Source organism: Sapajus apella, unplaced genomic scaffold (genome assembly GCF_009761245.1).
Source record: "Sapajus apella isolate SASKATOON/1434 unplaced genomic scaffold, GSC_monkey_1.0 scaffold60, whole genome shotgun sequence".
NCBI lineage: Eukaryota > Metazoa > Chordata > Mammalia > Primates > Cebidae > Sapajus > Sapajus apella.
In genome coordinates this window covers 2360070-2383855 of record NW_022437000.1, presented here as the reverse complement: position 1 = coordinate 2383855, position 23786 = coordinate 2360070, and the positions used below count along the sequence as shown (strand labels likewise).

General features: G+C 38.4%; 1 protein-coding gene across 4 annotated transcripts in view; it reads left to right on the top strand.

Moving 5' to 3' along the window:
- Positions 1 to 23786, top strand: part of FGF14 (fibroblast growth factor 14) — a 689306-nt gene that overhangs the window by 479010 nt on the left and 186510 nt on the right. Inside the window, exon 1 of one of the 4 annotated variants that reach the window (XM_032246383.1) lies at positions 4872 to 5406. The exons of the other annotated variants lie outside the window; for them this stretch is intronic. Coding sequence (XP_032102274.1) covers positions 5214 to 5406 — 193 coding nt within the window. The 5' untranslated portion in view covers positions 4872 to 5213. Of the gene's footprint in view, positions 1 to 4871; positions 5407 to 23786 lie in introns of those variants that run through there. 4 annotated transcript variants of the gene reach the window in all.

Below are 23786 nucleotides of genomic sequence, written 5' to 3'. Positions count from 1 at the left end.
TATAGATTTCTCCTAATTTAACAATTGTTAAGTGTTAATAGAGGAATTATGAAGTTTTTAGAAGGATCTCCAAATTCAATGTTAATTGGAGGTGGGTGGTAAGGTAGAGAAGATATCTAAACTATAAGCTCCATCAAGACAGAGCCAAAAAGTCTCCATTTTTATTTAAAAATCTATTGGCCAGGCTTGGTGTCTTATGACTGTAATCCCAGCACCTTGAGAGGCCAAGGCAGGCAAATCACTTGAGAATCTTGAGACCTGCCTGAGTGGCATAGACCCTGTCTCTATAAAAATAATAAAAATTAGGCAAGTGTGTTGGTGCATGTCTGTGGTTTCACCTATTCCAGAGGCTGAGGTGGGAGGATTGCTTGCGCCTGGGATATCAAGGCTGCAGCAAGCCATGATTGCAGCACTGCACTCCATTCTGGGCAACAGAGTAAGATCCTACTCTAAAAAATAAAATAATAAAAGATAAACATAATTTGCTTCCCCTACTATAATGTTGACATGTACATAGTAAACACTCATAAAGATATGATCATTGAATAACTAAAGACCTGAATGCTAAAGAATTAAGTGATTAACAATAGCCACTATTTATTCATTAAAGTGCCTGGCACTGCTTTGTTTTACATACATGTTCTCATATAATTCTCATTAAGGCTATTACCTTATTGTATTATTATGACAATTCAATAGAACAGGAAACTGAGACTTGGAGAAGTTAAAATAATTGCTCAAGGACAATTTGCCTTACTCTTTAGCCACTGTTTTATATCACCAAGAGGAATATGAGGACAGGACAATAGAAATTGTCCAGGTAGAGGGAACAACATACTTAAAATTGGAGGACCAAATGGGCCATAGCATCTGCAGGAGACCTTCAGCACAGTGTAGAGTGGACTAATCTCCTTCCAAACTGGTGTTCGTGTAGTACTTGACTGAAGTACTTTATCATAGACCCCCATCATAGTCTTTGAAAGGTAGAGAAATGTTTTCATTATCAGCATTGAGTTGGTATGAAAGTAGGCTTACAGGACTCAGTTTACAAATGTAGTCAATTATAACTAAGGTTTGAACTTGGGACTTATTTTACCAAAATTTAAAATAATTTCTTGCACTTTTAAGTATTTAAAATCTTGTCAGGAATCCACTGTGGGGAGGGGGGATGAGGAAATATACATGGGGAATACATATATTTTGATATAAAAAATGGAAACTGCAAAAGAATTTACAAGATAGAAATGAATCATCTGTAAGGTGATGATAATATAGTCATAGCTGTCATTTTCAATCACTTAGGGTGTGCCAGATGTGGTACTAGGATCCTTACATGTATTTGTGAAATTTAATCTCATAGCGGTTGAAAAGGAGGTTCTGTTTTCATCTCAGTTTGAGAGATGAAGAAATCGAGGCTGAGAGAGACCAAAGCAACACACTGGCGGTCATTACACAGCTAGGAAGTTGTAGAGTCAAGAAATGAACGAAGAACCTCTGACATGTGAGTTCAGGCTCCCAATAGCTTGGTCAGGAGCTACACCACCTGGGCAGTACTTCCTTTTTCTCTTTGTAACGTCAAAGGTGAAATTAACAACTCCAAGGAGGTTCTGATGAGTGAGAAATTATTTTCTGAACCACAGTAACCTTTACATTTGTGTTCACCGGCCCTGAATCGGTTTTCACCGTAGCTTTGCACACTCTTTTATCACAGCTTAAGACAGCAGATGGCTCTCTTGCGTTTTCTTTCACTTACCTCCATCCGTAAACAACTAAACAGCGTTTTGGGGGAAGTAAAATGGAACTGCAGGGATTAAGCTAAAAGACCTTGATTATCCCAATGCTGCCCACCTCTCCAAGCTCCCTTAAAATAGGAAGCCACGTAGAAAAGAAATGACCGCTTGAGGCTCCTGAAATTCACAACCAGAATAGGTGCCTGGAGACTCCTGAGTCTGCTATTCCATGTGCTGCGCCAGGGGTCTGAACGTTCAAGAAAGAGAGTATCTCTCAGTTTTGGAAAAGCTGAAAGGCTTTGTGCTCCAAGGTGTGTTATTAATGTCGGCAGAAGCTGTGAAGGTTAATTTACTTCCTACCTTGAGGGGGAAAAGTGAGAAACTGCTTTTAGGGGAGGAAAGTGTCAGAGACCCTCACAGCCAGCACTTTTCACAATCAGCTAACTTGCGTCTGTTGGAAGAGGTTTGACTGGGGCGGGATCCCTGTCCGCGGTGCTGAATGTCAGTCTGGTCTGAGGCTGCTGAACAATGAAGGGAGGGCTCTGAGAGAACCCAAAACTGAACTCCTGACCTCCCAGTTTAAGGATTTGGGGGAAAGACTGCAGTATAAGAAAATACCTGCAAAAATATAAGCACAGCTATAAGAACAAGAAGCTTAATGTCACTCTTTTCAAATTAATGTAGTTGGAACATGTATCAAAAGGCTTAAAGAACCTTTAAAAATAAACCAGGTGTGTTGGTTGGGGAGGTCATACTAGATTTAAGAGGTCATTATACTTAACATTTTACTTCTTTCAAACACTCACTGCAAGAAGCCTTAGATAATAAACCTGCATGCTTTAATCTTACAGTCACTTCCAAATTCAAATCTAGAACTTCTGAAATGTACAAATGGCCTTTTTTCAGTAATGGAAACCAAGAGTAGTCACTCTTAATGTTCTATGGGACTCATTTCAGTGAATTGAAACAACACACACACTCAATAGCCATTTAGTTAGTTATTTTCATCTCCCTATAGACATCTTTCCCTTTTTAAGCAGGACCACAGCAACACAACACAAATACACACTCACCAAAAATGGAAGAAAAGAGACATATGAAACAGAAAGAGAAAGAGGCAGAGCAAAATAAATAGCATGCCCTTTCCCCTCACTTTTGCTGTTTTATGAGTGACTAGGGATTGCAGGTTTCTAGCAAAATCACTCTGGGATATTCCTTTTAATAACTGTAGCATTTGTTGATGTAACATAGCAAAGTGTGAAAAACAAGTTTCCAGAAGTACATGTTTTAATATTAAGTGTGATATACCCGATCCTAAAGCCAATTATGCCTGCCTTATATCTAAATCTGCATACTCCCATTAGGTTGCATTTCCTTCCCCAAAGGAGACTTGTTGGTAAATATGGAGTGAAGGTAGGAACAGCAGCCCAGCAGTGGCTGCTTCCATAGAGAAGCTGTGGATCCCTTGCTTGGAGCAGAGGGTGCCCAGCCTCCCTGTAATCTGCTGCACTTCCCCCGAGTTGCCTGGTGGCGAGTACTTTACTGCCTATTCCTGAGACAAAGAGAAAGTATGTTTTGGCTGAGAACTGCTCCCAGGGATGCCTGTGTAGTGTGCCTGCCCTCTTTCCAGCTCTAAAGCAGTCACTGGAGAAGAAGGTGGTTGCAAGTCTCTTGATTACCAAATGAGATTTCTTTCCCCCTTGCTTCACACTGAATTTTGAGAAGTCTAGTTTGAGCATTTCTTTTTCTTTAGCTGCCTGAGCTGATAGGCAAAGCAGTGTAAAGGGAAGGGGAGAAAAGTGAGAAGCCTGGAGCAAGAGCTGCACTTGGTTCTGCCACTCTGGTGTATCCTAGAAACCACGGAGCCATGTTCATCCAAGCATGAAGTGTCTGTCTCCCAACCTCCCACCCTCCCCCCACATTGTTTTTTCGGGTGCCCTCCACTGCCGCTCTTTCCCTTGGAACCTCACGTTTTCAGTTATCCAAGAGAGAACCACTGTCGGGACACAGACAGAAAATCAAGGGGAGGAGACGGTGGCTGTTGTATTTGAATTTCAGACACAGTTCAGATGGCTTTGCTCCCTGAGAGCTTCTCTGCCCAGGGACGCCAGAAGACGACAGCTCAAACTGGAGTGTCCTGTCTGGCTGCTTTAAGCTGTCACTGGAATAGTGTGACACCCTCCTCTGCCCCTTGTATTTTTGCCCTGACTTCTTCAATATTCTCCTAGGCGTTCATCCTACCCAGCTGCTGTTTTGTAGCAGCTACTGCGGCTGTCATCTCCTCCTCCCAGGGCTGGGGAGCAGATTTGGGAGTGGGGTCTTTCTATCTCACCTGATCGCATCTTCTCTCCTTCCCTTCCCTCCTTTTTGCTCCGTGTAGCCTTTCAAAATGACAAACCTACCTTTCCTGGCAGCAGAAGGGAGGATCCTGCAAGTTTGGGTGGACTAGGTGAGGAGTGGAAGCGCCTCCCTCCTCCCTCCACCCCGGGGTTGGGGGGTGGGGGGCCTTGGTGCTGAAGGGATTAGCAGGGAGGGCGGAAACCACCTCACCCTCCAACCGCTGCTGAGAGTTTCTGTGCACCGGGAACCACGTTAAGACCAAGAAGCCCCAACCAAGCCGCGGAAGCCTCGGGAACCAGCGAGTTGCATCTAAGAAAAAGCACCCCGATGTTCCTGCAATTCCACCTGCTTTGGCTCAGCCTCTTGGCACCCCACCCCTGCAATCCATCTTAGCTTGCTTGCTTATGATTTTAAAATCATTATTATCTATACATTTTGTTTCTTTCTGAAGAGGTACATCAGGAGGGGGACCACATAGGTGGAGGGGGTGTAGCGGGGTGGGAACGGAGCGTTTGATTAGAGATCTCAGGGGAGAAGATTGGTCTCTCCAGATGCTGATTTCCAAAGCACTTGACAATCACCGGCAGAAGCCCAGAGCGGGCGGCGCCGGCGGCCGCACCGGCCCGGGGGCAGCTGGAGACCGGCGCTGAGTCCTGCCCAGCGCGACCCGGACCACGGACGCACACAGAACCTGCCGGGACCCGCCCTCCAGCCCGCGCCCGCCCAGGGAGCCGGCAGCCCGCTCTACCTCCCTCCCGGGAGGCGGGCAGGGCGAGGAAGCAGCGTGAGTGGCGGTGGCGACCCCCGCGAGGGCTCCAGCGACCAGTGGTGACTGGCAGCGCCCGAAGCCGCGGTCCCGCTCTCCACTTGGACGCGGCCAAGCAGCAGCGGCCAAGACCTCCGGCTCCCCGGGATCGTCCGGCTGCACCCCGGGCACATCTGCGCTCCTGGCCCCTCGCCCTGAGGAGAGGGCGATGGGTCCCAGTCGGGACTGAGCACCCCTTCCCGTCTCCCCAGCCCCGCCTAGCGCCCCCTCCTTTGCCCCGAGGGCAAGGCGAGGTCTGCGCCGCCACTTTCCCCTCCGGTGCCCCAGGCTCGCCGTCCTCCTGCGCCCTCCCTCCCCGGACCCGTTCAGGGGCCACCATGGCCGCGGCCATCGCCAGCGGCTTGATCCGCCAGAAGCGGCAGGCGCGGGAGCAGCACTGGGACCGGCCCTCTGCCAGCAGGAGGCGGAGCAGCCCCAGCAAGAACCGCGGGCTCTGCAACGGCAACCTGGTGGATATCTTCTCCAAAGTGCGCATCTTCGGCCTCAAGAAGCGCAGGTTGCGGCGCCAAGGTCTGTGGGGGTCACGGTCGGGAGGTGCGCCTCGGGTCACTCTCTCCTCGCATGGACTGAGCTTCCCCAGGCTCCTTCTCTCCCTGGGTCTCCCCGTCCACCCCGGGCCCGGCCTCCCCAGCACCCCAGGCGGGCACCGTCCTGGGGATGCGGGAGTCCGCTGTGGGGCAACCTGTAGCCGCCGAGAAGTGCAGCCACCGTAGCTGGCAAGTTGGCTGCTAGTCGCCAGTGGCACCTGCTCTCCTTGTCCCTGCGGGCTGGGCTCTGGGAAACCTGTTTCCACTGAGTCTCGGCTTCCCCAGAGGAAGGGGTCTGGCTCTGGAACGCGTGGCACCCCTTTCCTGCCACACCCGGGGTCGCGCCGCGGCTCCTCGCAGTCTGATCTGAGCTGGCGGGGGTTTCCATGGGGTGGGCCCCACTTGGTCTCTGGGGTCTCCCGGAAACCTCCCGGGTTCCCAGACTTTGGCCAAGTGTGGGGATTCTGGCTGTGCCCCCAGCGGGGGTTGCTGTGGAAGGAGTGGAGGGTGTGTGAACTATGGCTGAGGTTTAGCAGTAGATACCTTAGTGCGCAGCCCCGGCTCTGCAGCCCTTCAGTCAAAGCCTGGGATGGGGACAGGGGCGCAGGAGTCTGAGGAAAGAGTCTGAATTCTGGGGAGCGGGTGGGGGGGGGAGGTAGAGGTCCCTAATATATGTCAGTTATAATTGAAAAACTGGTGAATTGCCTGAGACACAAGCCGCTACTATGTAAAGGTGACTAGAATAGTTACCGTACTACAGGTATTTGTTTGAGAAACTAGTACCTAGGGTGACCTTCTTTCGCTGCCTTTGAAATGCCAGGGTCTGAGAAGGCGTCCTTCTCAGGAGCCAGGCGCTTTTGTCTCTCTCTGCCTGTCTCTGCATCCAGTTGCTAAGGCTGGTTGTTTTGAGAGCATGTGGCGTGTTCGGTGGGGGAAATAGACATTGCTGGCTTTTCATAACCAAGTGGGGTTGGTAGGAAACACTGAAGAATATATTTACGTTAATGGGAGTGCATGTTTGCCCAGCACATTATATTCTCGGCTCCCAGCTGTATTTGTTTTAAATGCCCTGTTGTTCCAAAGACCGGGGATAGAAGCATAAGCTATACATGTGTTTGCGAGTGAGTGAGTGAGTGTGTGTCCTTACATTTGCAAATTGATGACCAAAAGTTTTGATCCTTTTTATTTGTTGTTGTTTAAAAAAAGGCGAATGCTAAATATTTTAAAAGGACAATTGCTGTTGTCACATTTAAGAAATTGGAGATTACTTGCTCTTACTATTAAGCTTAAAAGGCAAAGACAGGAAGAAAATCAGAATGGAAGTTCTGTTAGAGAAAGAAAATATAAATAAAATAGGGACTTCTTGTTGGAGAATTTGGGGTTAATCATATTTTCAGACCAGTGCCTAGAGCCTTATCCAGTTCACCTTGGTGTAATGAGACCAACTCGACTGCCTTAATCACTGTTGATAGATGGAGGATCAACCCATTATGACTTAAATTGTGCTTTTCCCCCTATGTCACTAAACAGACTCTCTTTTCAGATATGGTTTTTACCACATAGAGCTCCAAATTGGCTGTCTACTTAAACTAAACTAACACACTATCTACTAAATAAGCTAATTTTAACATAAACAATGATTAAAACTTATTGTGTTTATTCCTTAAGAATATAGTCAGTAGATTATTTTATAAATATGAATAATAAATGTTTTGTGCCATATTGGGTGGTGAAGGAGGATTTGCTATACACTTGATGAATTTTAAGTTGGGGGTTTACATATTTTGTCAGTGTAGAAAGATATCTGAGTTTTCTAACAGCCCATTTCTCTATTTTCAACCCTGACTGCTCTCTTGGTAGTCCTGATTTTGAAATGATAAGCAATCTTCAATGTTCTGTAAGAAAAATATATTTGAGGTCATTTTCCTACCTTACTTTTGACAGGAAAATTGAAGAGAAGATGTGTTACAAAGAAATATGATGAGAATTTTTTATTCTTATATTTCTTATCTATAAATATGTATATTCTTCAGTGGAGAAAAATAGATATAGCTCTTGAGTATCCAAAAAGGATTAATTCATAAGCGTCACTGATTTTAAACAAAACAAACATTAAGACTTTATGTTATATAAATTATATATTGACATATAAAGATGTGCTTTCATATTATTATATGTAACATTTATTTAACTAAATATTATTTTAGGACATTTTTAAGCATATTAGCTTCTTCTTACACAGTCTTTACATAGGGAATTGCCCTCAGAAAATATTAAAAATCATATTTGTTAATGTAAAGATACAACTTTTAAACTGATGGGTTTCTATGTCTTTAGAGTTGAAAATAATTAATATAACAATTATTGAATCATTACAATCTGTTAGAGCCTGTTGCAGGTATTATATATGTACAGCAGTGAATAGAAGAGTTGAAATTCCTGTCATCAAGGAACTCACGAACAAGGGGTAGGGAGTCATTGCCTATGGAAAGAACAAATTAATAAGAAATTATAAAATTCAAAGTCCTGTAAAGCATGAAGAGGGCTGGGATAAAGAATTATAGGGGAGAGAGGGCTGGGGAGAGGGATCTAATTAGATAAAGTAGTCAGGGTGGGTAACACTGGCATCCACAGGTTGAGAGCTGACAGGTAAGAAGGATGCAGAGGTTTTAAGAGGAGGTGGAAGGAGCAATGTGTGTGCAGAGACCTTGAGGTGGAAAAATTCTTGTCCCATTGGGAGAAAAAAGGGGCATAGAAATTTTAAGCACATTATCAGGTAGAATATATTTTGATGTGCTTGCAAACAGAATAAAGAATAGCTCCACATTTTGTGTTTTGGGGAAGGGTAATAGACATTTTTTAAATGTAGGGTTTTAAAAATTCCTTTACTAAGTAGTAATTTATTTTAAATGTAGAGTTTTAAAAATTCCTTTATTAAGTAGTAATTAAGTAGTAATTTATTACTACTTACTACTTAAGTAGTAAGTAGTAATGAAAAGAGTATTGAGTTGGAGCCCTATACCCACACACATTCCCATCTCCATCACCCCTACCCCCATAGGAGAGTGATGTTTATACCAGTTGACTTGCTCTTACGAAGAACAGAAATTTGCAAGATGGCTATTAATGGTGTGGTAATACCATGACTGTAGCCCACCTTTCCAAATTCAGCTCCATGTACCCTCTCCTGACCTCCACAGATTTCAAACACAGTTCAATCCCATTCCCCCCCACACACCCCCAAAATTAGTCATAGGCTTTCAAGTCTTTTGTTCCTGCTTTACTGTGTGCCTAGCATCTTCTCCTCACTTCTACATTCACCTGTTGAAATTATGAAATTACTCTCATTTTTAAAAGCTGAGAGAAAATGCCATCTCCTCTCAGAAGCCTTCCCTTATTGGATAGAATTAAAAGTAATTCTCCTGTGGCATTTTATACCTCACTGTTGTTGTTTATACCTGATCATAATTAATTCAGTACACATGTTCAGCTGATTGTAGGTAAGAAGCAAAGTCTGCATTTTCTGCATCTTCATAGCCTCTCAAATCTTGATAGAGTCTTTGCCATATACTGGGTTCTCCTCATTGCCCTTGGATTGGAGTGAAATAAAGAAGGTCAACCGGCCCAAGCTAAAAAAGAAAGTATCCTTGAACCAGAGTGATCTAACTAGATAATTTTAGACATAAAAATACTTTTCAAATTTTATACACTTTTTACTTTCCCTAAATAAATATAATTATACCTTTTTACAAAGAATTAGAGGGATTACATATTTGTGGGTTATTTATAAGAATGCAAGAATATAAACAACCTCATTTTAAAGCTTAATTAATATATGAACACAGATATGTAGAACATATATTGATTTATTCAAGGAAGGGGGAATTAACAAGGAAATCAACAGTTTGCAAATAGTTTTATTATCTGGAGTCTTAACAAAAAATGAAAACTGAAGTAGAAACTGATTACAAAGATGTATAATGAACATTGTATCCCCAAAAGTGTTACGTTTTTATAATGAATTTTTCAATCAGACAAGAACCGTAACTGTTCACAAGAAAAAAAAAAAAACCTTTCTAAATCTTTGGCATGGCTGCTAATGGAGTTGTTTCTCGAGATTTACTTTCTTGGGGGCTGTGATCATAACAGCTATGGTATTAGGTGTCACGTATGTTTAATCAGTAAGTATGTGAGTTTCTTACTAACATTTTAACAAAATAAATTACAGTGTAAATAAGGAATGGAAAGTGAGATGCTTAAAATGTGTTTTCAAGTTAATGCATAATATAAAATGCAGAAATGTATGTACACCTACATAAACAAAATTGCTTTGCTCCAGTGTGACAGTGAAATTCATTAGTTATCCTAAGAATAGTGTCCTTCCTTTTTACAAGGTGCTGTGTAAGGAAAGAAGTGTCCACCCTCTCAGAAAATAATTGACAGCAAATAGTCATCCAAAAACCACTGCTTTTGGTGCTACTGTTTCGTGTCATTACCATGTGCACATACAATGACCACATGCTTGTTTACTTTGGCTGTTTAGGTTAAACTAAAAGAAGGGAACTTTTTTCAAAGTTTTTTTTTTTTTTTTTTTTGAAGGTATTTTCTCTTTGGTTTTGGTTCTCTAAGGTCATACCCATTGGAGTCACTATACATTAATACCTACATACTAATAACTGTCACTAACTTTTTGATAATTGTAATTTTATTATGTGTTTTTTGTATTAAGCTTAGATCAAATTGTGGTATTCTAAATGAAAACGTTAAGTTTTTTTGTTTTGTTTTAACAAGGGGCATATTGTAAATGCCGTTTCTAAGGGGGAGATCTTATGAGAGTATTACTGGATTGGTCAATGAAACAACATTAGAGACAAAAAGGTATTCATTGTTTGTTTATACATTTTTTTCCTGTGGCTTAATTGTTATGCTTTCACAGTCCATATTTGCTACAGGTTTCTGAAAATGTTTAATACCTCAGTAGTTCAATAAGTAAAGTGTAAAATAGTGTAGCAGGTTAGGTATAATATAATTAAAAACAAATAACATGATTTGCTTTCGGTTGAGTTATAGCCATAGATTGAGTTGAATATATATATATATATACCAAAAAAAAAAACTTAAAAATTTATGGCCAGTTTCTTTACCAATTTCTTCTAGTGAAGAAATATTTTGGCTTTTCCTAACAAGATTTCAGATATACCAAACCTTCTGTCCCAAAGTTACCATAATAATTATAGGTTTCACTTTACATTTTGAATTTGAATCCTTTTACATTTAGCCCCAAACTTCTGATTTTTGTTAGTAATTCCATTCTCTATGTTACTGTGAGAAAAAATATTTTCAAATTCATCAAGAACCTCTCTTCTCTTTGGTGTAAAATTATTTCTTCTAAATTTTATTATTTTTTAAAAAATGGTAGAAATTTAAAAGGAAATCTTTCTAAATATGATTTATCTATTTAGTTATAGAATTCTATATTTTTCCTAGATATAATTTTTTTAATTTCTTCCTATTGTGAAACTTTAGCCAAAGAGGACTATGATATTTAGATAATACAAATGTTATGTAATATTTCAAATATTGTTTTAGCACCCAACAACTAAATCACACACACACACACACACACACACACACACACACACACACACACACACACACTGGTGAATCCAAATTTGTAAGAGACCATTTCAGGACGCCAATGCAATTTAGAGCCAGTTACAGTGTTTGCATTAGAAAACAATTAATTTAGTAGTTTTTAATCTATAGTGGTCCAGCATTCACTTTAAGAAACTCAGGTCACATGAAAATGTCACCATTTGATGTTTACTGGGGTAACAGGGTAACAGCAGGGATGGGTAGAAATCCAGACACAGTGTCTACACCGTTTTATAATAGTTACTACTTTGCAATTCAGAAAAATGTCTCCTTTCATAAAATTGTATTTTGTAATTTCTTTTGTGGAATGTGTGTTTCTCCCTATGATTTTATAGTTTTTGATATTGGGATTGATAGGAACCCATATTGTATCACCATAGGGAATGGCCACTTCAAAGTCTTTGTCTCATCGGTATGTGGTATACAACTAACACTTCACAAGTGCTTGTTGAATGAATGAAACATACCATATTTGTCAGGACATACATGCAGCAGAAGCACAAAATACCGGTTGAGATCAATGAACGTATAGCAATGACTATAATTGGGTAATTATTAATGCATTTAACAACTACCTGCATGGCACTCTGTGTCGATTGAGTACTCTTTAATCGTCACAACAAACCCATGTGATAGGTACACTACATTATCCATCCCTTAATACACTAAATTATTATCCAGTAATGGGTAATGCACTTATATTATCCATTCATTCATTTTACAAATGATGAATCTGAAACAAAAATAAAAAGCTTGCATAGCTTTAAAGAGTGGGGCTGGGATTAGGAGAAGGTCAGCTAACTGGTTAGTCCAACTGCCTGCCTACTATTTGTCTGCACTTACACAGCTGATTTTGGCTGAAGAAAAATACACAGACACATTGGTCCTACTTTAAATTCATAGTCAATAACCACAGGGGGCTTTTTTAAAATCCATTTTCATTTAGCTAGATCATATGTTTTACCTTCTCTTCAAATCTCTTGTCTCCTCTCCCATTTCTACTCTCTGCTATGTCCTTACTTCTATTTGTCTGAGAAAATAGAAATAATAAGAAATATATTCACATACTCCACAACTGCTTTTATATGCCTATCTGCAGATCGGTCCATTTACTCCTCTTTTTATTTTTTTACTGAACTTGGGGATAAACTCTTAGTGCTGTAATCTAAGATCAAGACCTCCTCGAATTTAGCATTAGATCCTCTCTCCTACTCAGGGATATCAATCCAATAATTTTCCTTTCTTCTGCATCATCCTACTATATTATCCCACATCCTCCTGTATTATCCTCACCAGCATTTAAATACCTCTAATATTTAGAACATCTTGAATAATTATCGCATCTTAAAAAAGAATCCCCTCTTGATCATGCATTTCTCTCTAGCTATCGAATTAATTGTCTGTTTTTGGCAAAACTCTTTGAAAGAGAAGTTGCGACTCCCCTTCTCCCATTCTTTCTTGGATCCTTTCTAATCAGGTGTTTGTCACTACCAACAAACTAGTCTTGTCAAGATGATACATGAGCTGTAAATGGTCAAACTCAATGTTCTGTTTTCAGTCTTTATCCTGCTTATACAGTATTTAACATTCAAATTGTCATAATAAATTTGTATTTTTTACTATAAAGTGGTAAAGTTAGCATCAAAATACTCTTAACCTACCGTTTACCAAACCAGTACTCTTTAAGTGGTCTTTTTTGAGTGACAATATATTTGGGTTTCTAATTGAGTGTATTAATATGTTAACTATTCCATGTGACTTGATGTTCAGCCAAACACTATTAGTACTCAGTTGGTATTCAGGTGCCATTAGAAGGCGATGCTCGGTGTTTGCTTACTTGGGAAGAATATTCCTTTCATTACATGTATTTGTGTTTGGACAGAGTGACTTGTCTCTGTAAAACAGAGGAAGATGAATGGTCTTTCTGAGAATTAGTCTTTACATTTAAATATAATCGATTTGTGATTAAGCAATTGCTGTTTTTCAGACTCCTTAATTACTATCATAACAAATAATAATTGGCAAATTAAAATATTGGTTAATTTGCTTAATGATAAATATCACTCAACTTCAAGCATTATATAGGAAGAAATAGTTACAAACTTTCGAAGGGCCATTTACCATAGTTCATTTTCTCTATGTGGAATGTTTTCATGGATACATTTGCTTCTTATTTTTATTCTTAAGGGTTTCCAGTAGTGCTAATATGTTCTACTTCTTCTATATCTACCTATTACATAGAGACACATAATTAAGATAATTTTTTGCATTTGTGATTTTAGTTTTTCTATGTTAATTTTTGTCAAGATGACCAACAGCTTCTAAGGAGTAAGCAAATGGTAAAGAGCTGGCAATTAGAGTAGAGGAACAAATTTACAGAGTAATATTACCTCTTCCAGTGAGATTTTCCAGGGGTACATGTAACTACTGGGCTCAATGACTAGACACGAATGCAGTATCTTTTTTCAGGAAGCTCTTGAATGATGGATAGATAGTTGCTTGTTTGTTTTCTTTAGAATCCAACAATTCTCTTTCTTTTGAAAAGGCCTTTAAAATAGTTCAAATCTCATTGCTTAATGTCTTTTTATTCCACCACATGCCTCATTTTTTCTCTTTGAATTTCTGTAAATATTTCCTGCTTATTCTTGGATACATCATGCCCTTTAAATATTTGTTCATGGCTTTTTTATTCTTCTTACCATTTGGCCAACTTACAATTGTTTAACTCTATTAATCTTTCTGCATAAGTAAATGCCACCAGCACCTTAATCATTTCTGTGGCTTAGATTGTTCAATAATTACCTTATCTGTATTCCAGCAAATGAGATGACTGCTGTTTTCATGAAGAGAATTTCATGCTGAGGCCAAACTTGGGGCAGGGAAGACTGAATGCATTTGCTGTCTCCCTTCTCTCTTGGGTGGGGTCTGATTCGAATACAGGGATGAAGATATTGGACAAATCTATGCTAGGTAGAAGCAGTCTTACTGGTTTCATACCTGATGAATTAGAGGAAAATATAGGGAAAGTAATCAAACATCTTCTTTGAATCTGCTTGGATTAGAAGCGTTGTATACCACATCTCATGCTTCTCCCAACAACAGGGCGTAGTTGGTATTATTTTTATTTCATGAATGAGAGGGAGTGAAGTAGTTTTTCCAGGAGCTCATAGTGGTGAGGGGTATATTTGAACACAGATCTGACGGAGATAGGGTACAGTTTTAGAATTAACTAATCCTAAATCATAATAAATGTCAGCATTAGATTCTAGTGTCTTCCTGGCTGCACCCCTGGAATGGGCTAGAATGTCAACCACAAGGTTTCCTCTGTTCATTCCTACAAATTTAACATGAGAGAACATGAGGCAGAAACTGGGACAGTAATGTTACAAATGATGACCACTTTGCAGAAAAGAGCCTTCTCCAGCTCTGCCTCCACTTCCTTCTGTTCAATGCTTGAGATACTAGTTTAAAAAGCTGTACAGGACAGCAGAGTTCAGGCACATCTGTTCCATCATCTCTTAGACTTTCCTTTTAGAGTAAGCCACTAAAAAGGGTGAGGCAAGGCTGAAGTTTTCCTATAAGGTTTCGAGAGTTTCATGTTTGTCCAACTTTTATTTTTGACATCCCAATGCCTTTGCATTTTGGAAAATTATAAAAGTTACAAAAGTTGCTGAAGTTTCGAGAATATGGCACTAATGAGCAAAGGTTTCCTGCTCCTACACTGCTGCTGCTGAACGGACACAATTTTTATCATTAGAAATTCCCCTGGTGTCCAAGCACTCCCATAAATGTTACCGATTTTACTTTCTGCATGGTTTATTGTTGTATAGTCAAGTGTGGGATTTTCTTTTGCCCCATGGGTAGTAGTTATAAGGAACTCTGCAGCAGAATCTCCCCAGGAACCTTAGTTTACAAGCTAAGTATTTCCGTTTGTTCACTTTTCGAAAAAGAAAACAGCACTTTGCAACATCCATTTTTAAGCACTAACTAGTGTCATCATAATTGGCTAAACTTACGTTGCTATTCCTTTTATTTTTTAAATTTTCTACAAAATTCTCATTGGCGTCTCCTGAGATTGGCCTGTTGATTTTTTTTTTTTTTCTTAAAAAGTGAATGTAAGAAAATACCCTAAATCTCACCTGCATTGTGTCTCACACATTTCCATCAGTATTATTCACCACTATCCTTAATAGAATCCAAAGGTCCACACACAACTGCCATCATCCATGCTGTGGCGGATGCTGGAAAAGCCCTGGACACAGACACAGAACACTCTGGGTCTCATCTTGCCACAAGCTGGCTAGAAAACTTGGGCAGGTCTGTCAACATACAGAGACCTCTGTGCAATGACTCCATTGAACAAGACAATTTGAGAGACACCTCTCAGCTTTAAATTCTTCTTTTGCACACTGTGTAGAGTCCCTCATGAATTAGGTCTTAGAATATTGAGGCAGAAGTGTTTCTTTGCCACAGGAATTATGTGTTACATTAAAAGACCATCTACATTGCGGTTTTAATTTGTAGGATGGACACCTTAAAAGCCCTGACTTCAACACTATGCAATCTATGCATGTAACAAAATTGCCCCTGTACTCCATATACTTACACGAACAAACACAAAAGGCCCTCTGGAGATGAGAACTGTCCTCTGGATGGTGACAGTCTATGTTGAATGTCTGTCTTGCTGTCCCTGCCTCACCCCCTTGCTTTAGGGTTGGCTTTGACTCCATGCTTCCTGTTGGCTGCTCATTAAATGCAGCCTGAAAATAGGTGGTTAATCATCTTTGTATTTTCTATAGATTCTATACATTTGTGGCACACAGCCCTCCCTCCTTCCCTACAGTCACCCTACTCTATATTTAGGCATATAAAAGCTATAATTTTCCTACGTTCACAGATTTGAATATTGAGACAGAAAAAAAAAAAAAAGCCTACCCAAGTCTCCACTGAAAGTCTGTTTAATGCCTCCTAGCATTTATAGAACTCAATTCTTCCAGACACTTTGTTTTATCTTAACAAGTCTCATTATTTTCTTCTAGAGTTGGAATCTGCACAGACTTATTTTTCAAAGACCTACAGCTTGTTTACATAAGAGCAGTCACACTAGGTGCAAAGTTAAAACCCATTTAAAGAGAATAAAGCTTCAACGAGGAAATATGGAAATAATGACAAGCCTGGAAAAAGAGGTCTAATTAACATGAATGACCCAACACACAACACACACACATGCACATGCACACAACGTGCACACACGCACACATACACACACAAACACACAAAATTAGAGTCCCCACAACTCTCGTCTGTAATTTAAATGAATATCAAATTGCCTCATAGCAATTTCAGATCTTCAGTCTGAAGTTCTGGTAGGTCATATTGAACATATTCCTCAACAACAGCATGCCATGCTCCTAAATAATCTTCTCCTTATAATCTTCTTTCTGTCCATTCCTAGCTTTTATTTCTCTTCTAAAAGGCCTTTCTTTTATTTTGATAAGAAAATCCTTTCAGTATTTCTCAAGCAAGACTACAGTTGAAGACACAAAAAATTCCTAGAATATATATATATATATATATATACACTTTGCTGTTAGTATAATAACACCAGCTTTCTTTGGTTTAGTATTTGCATGGTGATTATTTTTTATGTTTTTAACTTTTCTGTGTTTTCATATTTAAGGTGAACATCTTGTAAGCACAAGTTTATTTTGTCTTGGTTTAGTTTTTATTTCGAACTCACTCTCATAATCTGTGACTTTTAAGTGAATTATTCAGTCTATTTACATTTAAATAAATTATTAATATAATTGAGTTTAAATCTACCATCTTATTTGTTTTCTGTTTGTCCTATCTCTTCTGTGTCCATTTTACTTTGTTTTCTTGTATTGTTTTTTATCAAGAATTGTTTTTACTATTTTTCACTATTACTACTTGTGGCTTTAAAATATATTACAATATACTTTAGCAATTACCTGGAGAGTATCATATTTAATATTGACAATAGATTCTGACATAAATTTGAATACTTACCACCTTGTATGAAAATATTGGGACCTTAGTATACTTTGTCAGTCTCACTAGTTTTTGTTCCTTACCACCAGCCCTGCTTTTGTTTTTATGTATACATAAAACACATCATAAATTATTTTTAATATTTAATACTACATTTAATGCTTATTTAGTTATTTACCCTTTCCATTGCTTTTTATCCCTTCTTGCATTTTTGTATTAACACTTGGGAGGCTTGTTTTTTACCTCTGTTTAAATATTTATTCATTCATTCATTCGTTTTAGTGCAGCCTACTTGTTATGAATTCTGTCAGTTTTGTTTGTATGAAAATTTCTTTACTTGCCTTTCTTTTGGGTGGATTGAGATTTTTCCTGGGCTTAGAATTGTAGACTGAAAGTGTAATTCCTTTGTCCTCTATCTTCTTGGAAATTCAGCTGGAATCTTATTGTTACTCATTTAAAGTTAGTACATGTATGTGTTCCTTTATCCCCTGGCTACTTTTAAGATTCTCTTTTATCTTTTATGTCAGTAATCTTATCAGCATGGTGGTTTTATTTGTATTTAACTTGCATGAGGTTTGCAGCAGAGTCTAAATCCGGGATGTAAGGTTTACATGTCAGCTTCATGATTTTTAAAAATATCTCCAAATATTCCTTCACTATTACATCACTTCTCTCACTTTTGTCATTCTAGACTTGAATTACATTTATATTAGTCATTATCATAATGTCCCACTTGTTTTTACTCCCTTTTAAAGATTTGGTACATTTTTATGTTCTGTGATTTAGGGTGGCTATTTTCAATTAAAACGTTTTAAAATTATTTATTCTTTTCTTGCTGTTGAACTCATCCATTGAATTCTTCTTTTCAGTATTATATTTTTTCCAGTTTTAAAACTTCCTTGGATTAATTCAGTTTTTTGGTTATGTCGCCATCATTTACTTGATTTTCTTGGACATACTAATTATAGTTATTTTAAAATCTGTGTCTGTTAACTCCTATATGTATTTATTTGTTTTTTTTTTAATTGTTCCTTTTGGTATCTTTGGCAATTTTAGTAGTTTTTAATTGAGTATTGGACATTTTAGAGCGAAAACTATAGAAGCTGTGATTTTATCTTCTTTGAAAAGGTTTTTTTCTTTTAATTACAGTAGGAACAGAAAATTCCAATTTACTCTAGTATGAAATATATTTGAAATTGGCTTTCATGTGTATGTGTGTGCTAGCTTGTCTATTTCTAGTTTGGTTTTTGGCTGACGTATAGTTTATAGGGGCTCCAACTGAAAACCTGGATGTTTACCAAGGCTACTCTTTATTGGCAAGCCCTAAACTCCAATTTTTGTCTCCTTAGCATTGTAGATTGCCAAAAGCTTTGCTCTGATTCTCAGCTTTTTGCCTTCCTCCACTTTTGAAGCCGCAAATCCTTGAGAGAAAGAGTAATGTACAACACAGTGCTCATCTCCGTATGTTTTCCTTTTCTTCCAAATGTTGGCCCCTTAAGTCCTGGTTGCCTTGGAGGCTCTCCAGTGGCATCAATCAATTTTCTTTCTTTTATACTTCTTCTTCTTTCTTCTTTCTTCTTCTCCTTCCTTCCTTCCTTCCTTCCTTCCTTCCTTCCTTCCTTCCTTCCTTCCTTCCTTCCTTCCTTCTTTCCCTCTTTCCCTCCTTCCTTCCTTCCTTCCTTTTTTTTTTGGAGGCAGAGTTTCACTCTTCTTGCCCAAGCTGAATTGCAATGGCACGATCTTGGCTCACTGCAACCTCCGCCTCCTGGGTTCAAGCGATTCTCCTGCCTCAGCCTCCTGAGTAGCTAGGATTACAGTCCTGTGCCACCAAGCCCTGCTAATTTTGTGTTTTTAGTACAGATGGGATTTCTCCATATTGGTCAGGTTGGTCTTGAACTCCCAACCTTAGGTGATCTGCCCACCTCGGCCTCCCAATCTTTTCTTATTTTTAGAAGTATCTAGCTTTCACATTTGGTAAGAGTGTTGGTCTTATGCTTAATAGTTGGTTATAACTAGCAGTGAAAATTTTAAATCATAACTCTCAGAGAAACTGGCTATTAGGAAATGTTATTTCCATTTTGGGTTCCTATTTTTTAATCATAGAAAGAATGTCAAATATCTTGACAAAAATAGAGAGGATTTTTTTGTCACGTAAAGCTCATGACCAAGTCTTCAGCTCCAAATTTTTATGTAAATTCTTTGGCATTTTTGGAAGAAAAATATTGGCTAGCTTTATTCTTTGATTTGATCTTTCAGAACATTATCCACCCTAAATCCATATTCCATTCTAATTTTTAATAAAATCTGGGACAAAGATGGGTATTCTTGTCAATATTCGTTTCTGGTTATATATATACATATATATATATATATGTGTGTGTGTGTCTGTGTGTGTGTGTGTGTATAAAATACGTTTTATTACAGGCTGATTATCTCTTACCTGAAAGGCTTGGGACCAGAAGTGTTTCAGGTTTCAGATTTTTTTAAATTTTGGAATATTTGCACTATTCTTACTGTTTGAACATTCCTCATCTAAAAATCCAAAATTCAAGGTGCTGTGGCTCATGCGTTTAATCCCAACACTTTGGGAGACTGAGGCAGGTGCATCACTTGAGGTCAGGAGATCAAGACCAGGTTAGTCAACATGGCAAAACCCCATCTCTACTAAAAACACAAAAATTAGCAGGACATGGTGGTACACACCTGTGGTCCCAGCTACTAAGGAGGCTGAGATGGGAGGATCATTTGAACCCGGTAGGCAGAGTTTGAAGTAAGCAGAGATTACACCACTGCACTTTAGCCTGGGCAACAGAGTGAGACTCTGTCTCGAAAAAACTAAAATATAAACTAAATTTAAAATAAAAAAATAATTCAACATGCTTCAATGAACATTTCTTTTGGGCATAGCCATTGAACATCATGTCATTGTTCAAGAAGTGTCAGATTTTGCAGCATTGTTGATTTCAGATTTTTGAATTAGGAATGCTCAACCTACTGCTAATGCTACCATCTGGAATTATTTTAAGACCTTTGTGTTTTGTTGTAAAAATTGGGTTATTCTTTAACTTTCCAAGTTCATTTCCTGTCAGCAACATAGTTGTAGATTATCAAACCACCTTTCAGGAGGCTAACACCTATGGCCTTACCTGAAAAAGTGCCTTATAAAGATTTGTGTGTTATCTACTTATGACTTAGCTTTTGAAGTTCACAAGAGAGGTTGAAACAGCATATCTCTTACTCCAGCCTGCTATAACTCTGAGAAACGGGTATATTCTTCTTACTCGTAAGCACCCTGCAAAGACTGGAGTAGCCCTAACAATAAATCTGAGTATTCTTTCCTTAATCCTGTAGTTCATTGTGATGCTGATGCTAGCGTAGGTCATACCCCAAATAGTCCTCTATTTGCAGAGCTCTTCCACATTAGTGCTGTGTGCTTTTCAATAAGTGACTGTGTGCTTTGGAATAAGCTGCTCTAATCTTAATATCCTTATTTCTCAAGTAAATTTATAATTCTATCTATTCTGCTTAACTCACAAATAAAATTTGAATAAGATAATGCATGCGAGAGTGATTTGTGAATTGTCAAACTCTACGCATATATAATGAGAGGAGCAAACCCAGGACCTGGGTAAATATTTCCATGTGTCTATTGATCAGAGCCATTTTCTTCTCCTGTACACATAATCACATATATCCTGGCACACCATGTTTCTAATTTCATTTCCAGGAATATTCATATAAATCAGTTTGAAAATGTGAAAAAAGATAAAAGTTATTCATTATTTATTTCCATGTTTCTTATCTTTATTTATGCTTTAGTATGTTTTCCTATGTCTTGCTTAGAAGCAATTTCAATGATTATTAGTTCACTCATTTTATAGATAAAGTTACCTCAAAACATAGATAAGGCCCAAAAAGGTGAAAACCCCTATTATGGTCTCATGGTGAGTCATTGTCAGAGCCTGATGAGAAATAACTCTCCTAATTGGTTTTATTGATTACTGTTGAGGCAGCATAGCATCATGGCATCACTGTAGATGAAGCACACACACAGATATACATGTCTGCCTGCTTGCTCGTAGGTACACACATGCACTCAATTAATAATTTTTCTGAGACTGTAAGAAAGGATATATTATAGTTTTTGTCTCTTCTTTTATTCCTAAGTGACAGGAAAGAGGGGATTTCCTTTCCACTCATATTCCCCTCTGTTAAAACATTACAGTTTTCTTTTTGGAGACTTTTGCTGCAGCATGTTTTTCTCCATTGTGGAGTCGGATTTATACTATGAGAAAATCTGAATATTAGAACACAAGTCTGATGATATGACCCATAGGTTTGCTGAGGAGTGGCGTAATGGCCAGGAGTGATGCTAGATGAGAGGTAGAATGCACAGAGTGGGGAACATGGCAAACGGAGCTCTGGAGTTCAAGCAAATGCAACGCAAAAGCCATAGCACCATAGCGTGAATGCCGTCATCTGAAACTTTGTCCTCAGTGGTGTGGGAAGCATTGATTTGGGGCAAGCAAAAGGCAAGATACTTAGTTGACAGTGACTTGATGATATAAACACAAAGTGGGAAAAATGCTCAGAGACTGTTTCTCTTCCACCTTAACAGTAAAAAGAAATGGAAGGGGGGCGGGTCTGCTAGCTAGCAAACTTTGCAAATAGAAATGGATACCCTTGGAGAACCAAGCAGTACATAGGGCTGAGAGCCCATGAGTATATCTTTATGCAGTATCAATTTTAATTATGGCTAACTATTTAAAAATATTTGATATCAAACCAAACAGATATTTAGTAGAATATAATTGTCAGGATATTTGAGTAGAATACAAGATTCCAAAGAAATTCCTGATTACTGGACGATGTTTGAGACTCCATCCTGCAGGCTCACCAGTAAACATGACTATTTACTTTCCTCTACCATTGAAAGTACTTACATAAAAAAATACCTGAGACTCACTAGAGCATTTTTGTTATAGAATACCTCTAGGAACTCCATATAACTCTCATAAATTCCTCCCTCCATTTTTGTCTTTTGAAGAACAAACAACTGATGTTCCCTTTTTAACTTTCTAATGCAAAGTATAGAAAGTTGATTTATTGCAAACTGATGCATTCTTGTCTTACATTTAATCTTTTTAAAGTTACTTCTCTTTGGCAGGTGTGTTTGCACCTCAGTGACCCTTCTGATGAGAGTAATCATCTTTCACTTGGTTTTAAAAGGCTTTAAAATTTTGAGTGATTCTTTCCTTAGTGTGAGACAACATGTTACATTCATGTCTAGAATAAGAAGTATTTTTATTGTACCAAATTAACTTTGAATGAATGAAGAGAAGTAGGAAGTAACTGGAGGAATGGAGAAGAAATACATAAAGTGCTTTGCCTGGATTTATATACTGAAATTGACATCCTTACTTTGTACTTACAAAGGACTAAAGGCATTTGTAAGAACATTACATTATCAGACTTCAGAAACTGTTGAAAATCCAATGATTTCTTTAAAAATGTTACTTATTATACTTTGTAAAATGATCTTTCCCAAACAGTCTTTAGGAGTTTCATGGTGTGTAAGCTCTCTGAAGCATATACCCACATTAAGATTACAAGAAAAGGATGTACACCTAGACCTTTATATAAGGAAATCCAGAGATGGATATTAATATTAATACAGTCTCAAAAGTGAAATTACTGAAGATATATTCAGCAAATAATTTAAGAGTTCTAAATTTAAAGATTTGACACGCATCTCCGTATTGGATGAACTAACACTCTTTATGTGATTCTTAAATGAGGGCAAAAAACTTTTTCATCTATTTAATTTTGTTGTCTAAGGTTATGGTAGAATTAATATTTTTTCCTTTTTCTATGCTAGGCTTCTCGATACAGTTGCAAATTATACAGGAAAGGCAAGGTTGAAGTTGACTTGTAAAGAGCAACAATATATTTGTCAGTTTCAATTACTGACACCATTGCTATTAAGTAGATTTCTCCTCATCTTCCTTCCTTCTTTTATTTATTTAATCTTACAGTGAAGGAAAACGTTATTATCTGTCCTAAACCATTATAGGAAGTTAGAGAAGCTGAGTTTCACATCTGATACTCACTCTACATTAATTACCAATAAAATTTGTCAGTGGGTATATGCTAAGCAGTATAATCTGCTATAAAGAGCTTACCGGCAGAAATAGTAGGTTAAAATGGAAGTAGAAGTTTGTCAATTTTGCAGCAGTAGCACTAGGTTTAAGCAGGACTTTGTGTTTTTGAGACTGCTTCTTTGTACTTAGGACAAGGATGAGTCTCAGTCAGTTCCTCTGATGTGGGGGGAAGTGTTCATTGGACTAATAGATAATTCCTAAGATGCTATCAACCACTAATATTTTATGTCTATGGCCCATACAAGTGGTGTTTCTTCATTTAGAAGCACCAGCAAGCTAAACAAAGTATAATGACAATAATCACACAAAGATGAATTTAAAGTTTTACATCTACCCTCATCCAACCGTTTTCATTTTTCTATCTTCCATAGTTGTATATTTGTGAGTTATTTTAATCACAATGTAGATACAATCCAATCTTAGCAGACTTTGTTAAATCTCAGACGAGTTAAGGTATACAAAATCACCTTTAAAACTCTAAAGGGCTATTCCAAATGCAAAAGAAGCCTGTTATTATTGGCACTCTTTCTTAAAT